At 39.5% G+C, this 10,563-nt stretch overlaps 1 protein-coding gene and 1 long non-coding RNA gene across 2 annotated transcripts in view; one reads left to right on the top strand and one right to left on the bottom strand.

Annotated features, from left to right (window-relative positions):
• LOC308063536 overlaps window positions 1-10,563 on the bottom strand; it is a 673,278-nt gene that overhangs the window by 244,956 nt on the left and 417,759 nt on the right. The window lies entirely within an intron of this gene.
• Window positions 1-10,563, top strand: part of TEKT4 (tektin 4) — a 73,063-nt gene that overhangs the window by 49,617 nt on the left and 12,883 nt on the right. Inside the window, exons 2-4 of the mRNA XM_080386622.1 lie at window positions 6,992-7,062; window positions 8,549-8,692; window positions 9,527-9,749. Coding sequence (XP_080242748.1) covers window positions 6,992-7,062; window positions 8,549-8,692; window positions 9,527-9,749 — 438 coding nt within the window. The remainder of the gene's footprint in view (window positions 1-6,991; window positions 7,063-8,548; window positions 8,693-9,526; window positions 9,750-10,563) is intronic.

Genomic DNA, 10,563 nt, shown 5'->3' with positions numbered 1-10,563 from the left:
GTGAGCAGGATGTTAGGATGTTAAGTGTTGTTGGCAGCTCGCTCTTCATGCTGCTCTGGTCTCTAAAATGATAAGCAGCTTGGTCAGTAGGTGCTAACTGCAGCTCATGAAGGTATCTTCTGGCAATGCACTGAGGTCTGGTGCCCCTTCCTGGCAGCCTAGACTCTTCTGTCACTCCTAGCTTTAAGAAGGATTCTTTGAAATCTTTCCTCTGTTTAAAAAGTATTTAAAATCACAAGTATGACTAGAGAATACCAGATCCCTCCTCTCAGACCAGATCCAAACAAAATCAAAACAGAGGTTTCCTGAACCAAGATGGGCATCCTATTCTGGCACTAAACTTCTTCCAGCCTCCACTTGCTTAAAGTGCCCTCATCTCTGCAGGTTACACTTTAAAAATGCAGTACCCAATAAGCAGACTATTCAGGACCAGTGAAACGCTCCTTGCCTGTTTCCGTGCTCAAGCTGTCCAAATCTGTCAGTCTCTGCCATTACCTTTTACTACCGAGTCTGATGCTGTAGTCTTGCCAGGGTTCATGACAAAGTAGTGATTCAACACTGTACTACAGTGTCTCACACAAACCATCATTTTAAGTCTCCTGCAGGACAGTACAATGAAGAGTGGATTGTAGTCATGTGACACATGCATGAAATGATAGCTCCAGGCAAGCTGCGGGGCACAGACATGGTGTTTCTGACAGTTCAACAAACCTGAGACACTCCTGAAATTTGCTTGAGCCTTTTCCTCCCATAGAGGACTCCAGCTGATCCCAGTTTATCTGTCACTATGATCCAGCACTGCATGTAGATTGCTTTCAAAGCTGATGTAATTATTGTGGCTGCACAGGATACAAGGGACAGATTCTGGGTCATTTTTCATTCAGGAATGATACATATTGTAGTTTCCCACAAATAATGGTTATTTGCCTGTGGCCTTGAATATCCTATCAAAGTTGATTCATGATGAGTTACTGATTAAATCCGATGATTAATTTTTGTTGTCAGAAAAATGCTGAAGAAACTTATATAGTTGTTGGCAAGATAGCATTTAGCACAATAGTTTTTAGCAATATTTTGAATAGGAATTGTGTGCAATTGCTGAATTGTATTCAGTATTTAAGAGGCCATTCCAGTCAAAAATATAAGCATGTGAGAGTCAGTGTATAGCATATTTCAGTGTGTGAATTGTTACAAAATTCAGATTACAGAAAATAAATTATTTTCATCAGCTGCTGGTATTTTAGAGGAATCATGAAGTGTAAGATTTACCAAAGAAAATAATTTTCTGGCAGGATTTCTCTCCTGTATTTCTTTCCCCCTGATCTCAGAGAATAGTTTGTTCATTGCTCAGAAGTCCATCTGCTGCTGCTGCTGCTAATTCTTCACCTGAAATTGTGATTGCGTGCTTGTGACGACAGACCGTCAACAGCCAAGAAAGATGTCACCAAAAAAGAATGATGTGAGTTCAGATGAGGCGTGTATGCCGGCAGCAGATGGACTCTTGAGAAATGAAGATTTTGTTGCCATGCCAATGGCCTTTGCAGTGCGGAAGGAAGAGGAGTACATAACATCATAGGAAATCCTTCCCATTTTCACAGAGGAATAGATTTTATGGCACGAATGTTTGCAAATAGATGTTAAAATGTGCCCTCTGTGGCTTTGCTAGCTCTTTAAGCTGCAGCTATACTCTATACTGCTTTCACAGTAAGAAATCAGATGGTACCTTATATTTCTTACTCTCTCCAAAATTGACTAATAATTCTTGACACTTGGAGCTGTTCTTCCAGCTGTTCACTGTGCAGATTTCCAAGTTAATGGTCCAGTTCACTGGTAGCTCTGTGTTACAACATTTGCTTATTTGGAGGGTATGCAAATTTTATCACTAAAGTGCTGACATACTTTTTCTGGATGTTGCTTACTTGACCAGTCACTTTCTAATTCTAACCCTCTTAAGAAATGGTAATGCAAAGGAGGAATTCTCTTCCCATGCAAAAACTGAGAAAAAGAAAGAGTTTCCAAAAGTCAGCTGTGTTAGGAAATGGACATTCTTTTCCTTGCAGCTTCAATTACACAGTTAATTGATATTCTAGGGCATTTCCCTTCCCTTGAAATTCTTCCTCTCCTACTAGCAGCCCAGCCTTGCGTTGGCATCATTCTCTAGTGTCTTTGCCGTGTTCCTGTCAGCTGCCATGGACACATGCATGGGGGAATCTGCAGCTGAGGGAAGGGCATGCCTGGGCAAGGGTCTGCCTTTCACATTGTCATGGAAAAGCTTTTCGTAGGACATAGGTTTCGATCCTGCTTTCAGCTTTCTGCAGCAATGAAGAACATTTCCCAGTTGCCAGAGCATCCTGCTGAGATAATCACCTTTCAGCAGCCCCTTGGCAGATGACATTTAAAGAGACAAGATCAAATACACAATACAAGCAGTTTTGAGTCTCTACATGTAATTGCACTTTTATTATCTGTTCAGTAGGATTCACTTAAGATGACTCACAAAGAAAACAGAAGTGTCTCTGGTGAAGGTTTTATGCATCCAGATATTTGGGCTTTGCCTGTTTTTTGGCACACTGTCTATTTTTTTAGGGAGTTTTGGTTCCAACTCATCTGTCCTATTTGCTTTGCAGTATGGAGTCATATTTAGATCACCCATTGTGATATGTACCCCAACTAAATAGCCGCTGCTGGAATGAAGGATGAGGGTATTTAAGTGAAAGCTTCTCACATGCATAGTAAAATCAGCTGTTACTCAGAAGTTCATGGACTCCACTTAACAGCATATTAGTCTTTCCTTAATGCAGTTCTGTTTAAAAAAAAAAGAAGCAGAAATACACAACTGTTTTTCCAGTAAAGAAGGATCTTTGAAGACTAGAAAGAAGATAAAATCTCTCAAATAGAATAATTTTATTTCTTTGTGCTGCTGCGTTTGCTGTAGCTGAATTCATACAAAAGCAGTGCATGCATATGTTTCATATGAGGTTTTTGACTTTCATAACCCATATGACATCTCTGAATCCCCTTTGCATCAGTTTAATGACAGTTCAGTATGTTTATGTGCACACATTTAATATTGAAAATGTAAGCCCTAGCAAAGGACTTGCCACATGGTGATATACTGTCAATAAATCATGTTTCAGCTGCATATTTACTGCATTTCAAGGTTATTTCCGCATGTCCAGTGCCCAGACTCATTAACTGAGAGCCAGATATGTCTGTGGAATAAGTGGAGGTACTTACATTTATGCAATTTTTTTACCCTAGGCTCAGAGTGTTGATTTGTTGTGTGTTTGCTTCAACAATGAAGTCATCCCCAGCTATTCCCTGATGCTGAATACAAAAGCGTTAGCCAAGATCCTTTCAACTGTGAAAAATTAAAGTTTAAAAAAGTGGAGAAAGGATGCATATGTATGTATTCCTGCAGACTGCAATAATGGGGCAAGGAAAACAACAGAATACCATTTCCAAACACTGTGATCGGTAGCTTTGCCAAGCGAACCAGTCCACAGTAGGACAGTCCTATACACAAACAACTTGGTTAAGAGTGTAGTGCTTATTTTCAACATCTGCAAATCATAGATTTTGAAGTAACTCTTGGTGACCAGCAGGAAAAAGGCCAGTCACAGAGCTTAGATTTTAAAGACTTGTTACCTGCTTTCACTCCCAGCTGTAATGAATAATGGTCTTCCTGTTGCACGCCGTGTGGGGGTCTAAATCTAGTGAGAGCTGTAAGCTATCTTGCTTATATTTGCTGTGCTGATGTGTGGGACATCTGGTGTCATGTTGTTACTGATGGATGGATGCAACTGGATTTGTAATCGAGGGTGACTGCACAGCCTCTCTCACGGGGTTCTACCAGTTCTTCTTAACTGCTCTCACTGTGTCATTCTGGCCCGGGGAGTATTTAAACATTGCTGACATCTGCAAGTCACTGATGTAAAAAGTCAAGCTGCAAAAAACCTGAATTTGTAAATTCATGGAAGGCATAAGCATCTGCTCTTAAATGTTTTCTTTGCACCATTAGTTAGACGCTTACAAAGTCATGAACTGGGATGGTTTTATCACTAGATTTGAGTAAAATCTAACTTTTGCATCATAAACATTAAATACTGTAATAAAGTAAATGGCACGCTAAGCTATAAAATGTTCTCTCCCTGTTAATTGACAACCATTTATAATAACAGAGGTTTATTATTAGTAGTAACTGTGGAGAAGGCCGCTGAGAAGAAGCCAAGATCACTTCAGATTTGACAGTATTTCATTTTAATAGACAGCACATGAATACATATATGGGAAAAATAAGGAGAGAAAAAAGATGTTTCATCCACCGAGTCCTCTCGTGAACTGAAGAAATGCAAATCTCAGTTAATGTCCCCCGAACCAGAGATGCTGCTAGCTACTAAAGCTCTTTCATTTGCTTTTCCTCTCTTAATGCGGGCTGGGCCTTCACATGAATTGCCAACACAGTTTGCTGCACATACTGCATAAAGGTCATCTATTCTGCCACGTGCTAAACCCCAGATCTGCCCCCAGGATTTTAATGTGGAATCACCCACATTTTTATGGCTGAAATCACAACTGGGGAGAGCTGTGCTTCTGGCTGCACCTTCCTCTGCCATGGTTATTGATGGAATTTACTCGGCAAAGAATATGTGAAGGCGCAGACCCGGCATTTTATAAGTCCTCCACGTGGGGTATGAGGTTCCCAGCTCCTGCTCCTCTGCAGGTAGTGCTGCCCGACAGGCGTTCGTCAAGTGTGGACCTTCTCCCACATCAGTCCTGTCAGCCAGCCACAGCTGTGGGTGGGCAGCAGGCTGGATTGGACCGTGATGGCTAACAGTACGGCCAGGACTGCGGGACCTCGATAAAGGGATCTTAATCTTCAGCCTAGTACCACAGCTCCTCCCAGCTATACAATCTGACTTTTAAACTGTTTTGAAAGTTCAGAAAAATCATTTAGTAAACAAGCATTGAAAATTCATTGCTATTTGCACCTGCTTATTCACTCTTAACTAGTATTAGACTGTCATTAATTATGAGAACTATAACTTCAGTTTTAAATGTCGTATTTGAATGCGTATCTCCTCAAGAGGGAATCCATTTTTAAATTTTATTTTAGGTCATTCAACAAGGGAATTCTTTGTTTTTGTATTGTTTCACTCTTTCCATGTGAGAGACCTTAATTGCTAAAGGAAGGCTTTTCTCATTCAAAATGGCACGCATTACTCACAGGAAACTGGCTGTCTCTTTATTTACATGGAGACTGACTACGCAACACAAAATAATATCAATTACTATAAATGTAATTTCGAGTGCTGGATCTTTCTAACCCTTTAAAATCCTTTTGAGTTTTTACTTTGACAACTCAGCTATTGTAATGCTTCCTCCCTGCAGAAAGTGAGTTTTAGTGTTTCCACAGTTTGTAAAATGATACCTGCAGCTATGTATTTACTTCAATGTGCTGTTTTAGAGCCTTAAAAATAATTTTTCTTTCCAATCATGATTGTCCTTTTCCATTCAGAATAAAACGATCTTTTTTATGGTCCCTGTTGGTTTCTTATGATGGAGAAACTGACACTGCAGGGACATATGCACTCATTTACTTGTCAAAAACAGCACAAGGATCAACGAGTGCCAGCAGTGTTCTGGGAATAGAGTTTATTAGTAAGTATATACTCCCTTAGCTGTCATTGGATGACTGTCATTGATGTAAACCAGCAAAATTAACTAGGAGTTTTTCATATACAAAACGTTTTTAATATCCGAATCTCAAATATTAAATTCCTTTAAACAATATAAAAGAAAATTCTTGCTGGACTGGCTTTTATTTAATAATATGTAATCACCAGGTCAGTAAAGTCACTTCATAGAGCATTGATATTTAATCCCTAAAGCAGCATTATTGCAGTCAAAGATGAACACCAAGTAGTTTTTGTTCAACAAGAGATTGTTAGAAAGTATGGTCTTTTTTGGTTTGATCATGTTTGTGTTGAAATGACCATTCTTGCTAAAACCAGCTTGAGCTGAAACTTCAGGCAGTGGGTCCATTATCAAGGTGAGGCAAAGCTTTGTGACTTTGAGTAGTCAGCCTTGCAACTCAGAGGACATTAACCCCTCAAACAACATCAAGTATTTGAGATACCTCTGCAGTCCTCGATACTGTCCATCACCAGAGGGAAAAAGAATTCTGGAATAAATTTATCTAATAAAAAAAATTAAAGCTGTAAGCGTCCTTTAGTTTATATTATGACAGCTTTCCTATACCTGCTGAAGCAGACAATAGCCATTTAAATCATTGGGTAGTAACTTCTATTTTTAGTTAATACAAAGCACTCAAAGGAGGCAGGAAAGTAGAAAATTGTGATACTGCCACTTCTTTATGTTAAATAGCACCTTATCACCATACGTCAGGCAAACTGTATTTTTGGAGATCTGCAGGAATCTGATGGGAAGCCTCTCCCTTGCATACAGATAAAAGCACGTAACTACAGAACATGGCAGTGGGCTCTGAAGGTACCTGCAAGGACTCAGCAGGTTCTGGAAGCCAGTGTCTTGCCAGAGAAGCTGATCTGTTGTATGATATCCATGCACAAGGCAGCAGCCCCTGACATCTGAATTTGTACTTGTGGGGCAGACAGTGTCCTGCTCAGTTTTAAAGTGGCACCTTGTGTTTGTGCAAGGCAGTGGTCTCCTGCTGAGCATGATGCTGTTGCCTTATTTTTTGCCTACTTCAAGACTATGCAGGTAATTCAGATATTCTGTTTAATCTGATAGGCATTAGAAGTATTCCAAGTATTGCTGCCACCTTAGACTGATAGCTGAGTTACCTCAATATCTGCTAACTCCTTGGAACATCGTGTCTTGCAATAATAGGATGAGAGTGGGCAATGAATGGAATATTTAAGTATTTATCCACTACCATTGATATCAGATTGCTCTGCAGGATAGTATGTGCTGCTCTGGATATCACAGAAGTCTCAATGTTTTTATCTAGGAAGCTGAACTTATCAGAAATATCCAGGAGCTTTTGAAAAGAACTTTGACGCAAGCTGCTAACCAGATGCGGTAAGATGTTTTTCACGATTGGTTAGTAGCTGATTTATATAGCCAAATAATACCTGGCATATAGTGGTACAATGACCAGTGGATAAAGATCTTACCAATGCCAGGCTTATGAGCCATATGAAGTCTATTTAAACCTGAAAAGAGGTACTCAGTGATAAAAATTCAGGATTTTCAGGTAGGGTAAGGTAACGTAAGAGGCATGCCATAAAGCCATGCTTTGTATTTTCAGTCCTCGTTTCCAGTACATGCATTCAGTTCTCTAATTTTCCAACACTGAATTTAAATGCAATAAAAGCATTATCTAGATATCACTCTGTCTTGGTGCACCGCGTGGTATATTTGAGTACAGGGTCTTTTATAATAATTTGTCTGATCAAAGGGCCTTTTCAAGATGAGTTTTTTGCCTCCAGATGTCAGTATGAACTCACTCTACCTCCTGTATCGGTATGGATGTTCATTGCATTTCAAAAGGAATATTTGCTTTTAATTTAGAACGAGCCCTTTGGAAAGATGTTACCTGAATCCTAAGGTGCATCAATATGATGGTTTTAACTGCTGGAAAGCTTGATATTTTAGGTTTTTTTAATGTTTTAAACTGCTCCAGTTTATGCTATTCTACCAGATACAATGAAATATTGTTTTTAGAAAAACTGTCTATAAACACAAAATAAAGTAGTTCTGTTACATCAGTTAGAGTATGAGAGGAGTCTGTTGGGTTTAGGTTTGGGCTGTTTATGATTAAGATCATTTTAATACCATATAGTATCATCGTTTAGTATTGTTGGCCAGCAGAGTATTTAATTTCTTAGGTGAGAGTGACATCTGGTGTTAGCAGTTTATAACGGCCCCACTCTTTTGTAATCTGCAGTCATTCTAATTAAGTGATGTGACTCATTTAATTGACATCAAAGCAGCATTTTGAAACTTTGCATATCATTGTACTTGTATCTTCCAATGAGAAATTACACTGTGTGCTAGAGTCTTTGAAAGGCTAGATAGGAGGGCTGGGAGAATGGTATAGTGTTACTTTATGGAGGTCTTAAATTTGAGTCACACTCAATGTACTAGTGAAGGACCAGGATGAGTCTTCTGCTACCTCATGTCTTGTCATGGGAAGAGTGTTCTGTTGGGCAAGCCTCCTACCTATTCTACCCATAACAACATTGAAAAAAATCCTCTGTGTTATAGTATTATTACATAAAATCCCAAGTTCAGCCTCTCCTTTGCCTCAGGCTGTAAGAGCCGCAAGCCTTCAGCAGGCACAGAACAGCACTGAAAGTCTAGGGTAGTGAATAACACATCAGGCTTACTGTCCTTCTAACAGATAGTTGTGGGAGAGAGAGTTTGGTTAGGATTTTCAAGACAAAAAGGAAAGTTTATGTTCTTACTGCTCTTTGAAAGACAAAGCCTAGCTTCACAAATGTCTGTGATGGTTTTGCTAATTGTATTGTTTTACACTAACCATGTCATAATAATGACTTTTCAGATTAAATCAAGATCACAAAGAGATCTGCGAAATGGACTGGTCAGACAAAGTTGAAACATACAACATTGATGATAAATGTGGAAGATACAGTAACCAGAGCACCAACATCCAGTTCCATCCTCATTCAGTGAAGTTTGAAGAGAGGTGGGTAGTTACTGTCATTATCCTCCACAAATAACTCTGGTAAGATACAATACATCCTTTGTGTCAGTGAAAGCTGTCATGCTGGTCTGAATCAAAGTTCTTTGGACATACAGTGTCATAGCATTAATGTCATACTTACATGGATAGTAAAAGTAGTGCTACCACCTCAGCATGGCATACCACTGATGGCAAAGTTGCTTCACCACATGCCAGCTGAACTTGTACAAGTTTTTCTTGGAAATAATTGGCTTCATACATGTAAAGGCTGATTTGAATCTGATTGAGATTTACCATTTGACATCAGCAGGCATGCCATTCTTTCAGGATTACTATTTCAATAAATCTTGCTGCTTCCCCCTCCCATTTCAGGCAGTGTTCATATGATGCAGTGTCCCAAGTGCTATGTAGTTCCTTCTGCTGCTCAACATGGCCCAGTATAACCAGAGGTGATCTTTATTTTTGTTTCAAAGTAGACAGAAACTGTAAAGCTTGACTATATTCATGTGTTTATTTGCTAGTGACTTAACAGTTTGTGCATTGCTTTTTGCCTTGGTAGTATTAGCTAAAGATGGAAGAACTTTGGATGATTTTGTGTCATATATTACTTCCCTCAGAAACTGCAAGATGAATGAGAGTTTATTAATATAAATATTAATAAAAGGAAAAGGATTATTCTTCTTCCTTCATGGTAAGTCTAGACTGCATGCAACAGCAAAAACAAATGGAGGTTGAAAACAATTCTGCAGGGAGAGAACCAGCTTCAGATTGTCTTTAAGTGCAACTTGACCAAAAGAGCAAGGTTCATATTTGTGTACCATTCACCTCTTCTTCCAGTGCCTCAACGCCAGAGACATGGGCCAAGTTCAGTCATGACAACATCTATAGGGCAGAACAAGAAAAACTGGCTTCCATCAGTCTTCGTGCCTTGATTGACAATATTCTTCATGACGTATCTGAGGACCTGAGGATGCAAAGCGCTGCTGTTAATGAGGCTTTTGCCAAACACTGTGAGGAGCTGGACGATGCAAAACACAAACTAGAGCATCATTTGAAAAATGTAAGTGTTATTTTTTGAATGCTGTCTATAGGCATGATAGTCTCTTTTGAGAAGATCATGGTAGATCTGTCCTCTAGAAAAAAATGTCTTACTGTCAGGTATTGAATGCTGTTTTGTGTCAGCTTAGTATCTGTAAGAGTCTTCAGAGCTGGATTGTGGCCCGATGCAGCTTTTTCTGCTTCTGTGCTTCTCTAAACAAGAGATGGACTTAAATATGGAGAAAATTAAACACTTTCTTCCCCATCTGGCTGAACTAAAACCTAAAACTGTGTGATCGGGGAGCTGATCTTTGGGCCAGGATTGCCAGGCTAGCCTGATTATTGCTTGTATGGAATGAAAGCCATGCTGTGCTGCAGTAGTAGCAGCAGCAGCAGTTCCTGGCAAGTGATGAGAGCATCTCCAGCCTCTGCTGCTTCTCCTGTGTGGAGCAGCGCCTACTTCTGTGTTAGGCCATTGGCAAGTGTGGAAAAAATAGCCATCCTTATCATCTGTTGGATAATGACAGCTGGGTAGACTTTTATTTTTTGCATGGGTGTCAGTGGTTATGAGGGAGAAGGGATTCAGAATTTCACGTCTTTTCCATTTTCTTCACTAATGCCAGAAATACATGCGTTTCCAAGTTCATCAGCAGTTCCCAATCTCACTCAAAATGACTTGATTTTTTAAATATAATTTACAGTTAAAAATTTACAGTTAAAAGCAATGCATGGAGGTGGGATGTGTTGTCAGGAAACATGGAAGAGTTTTTGAACAGGCTGCAGAATATTTTCTGCTTCTTTTTAGACCAAAGATCAAATACACAGCTTAGTGGTAG

Source organism: Falco punctatus (genome assembly GCF_963210335.1).
Source record: "Falco punctatus genome assembly, chromosome: 4".
In the NCBI taxonomy this organism is placed as follows: Eukaryota; Metazoa; Chordata; class Aves; order Falconiformes; family Falconidae; genus Falco; species Falco punctatus.
The sequence above is the reverse complement of the archived record's forward strand: the minus strand, read 5'-3'. Positions and strand labels throughout refer to the sequence as shown.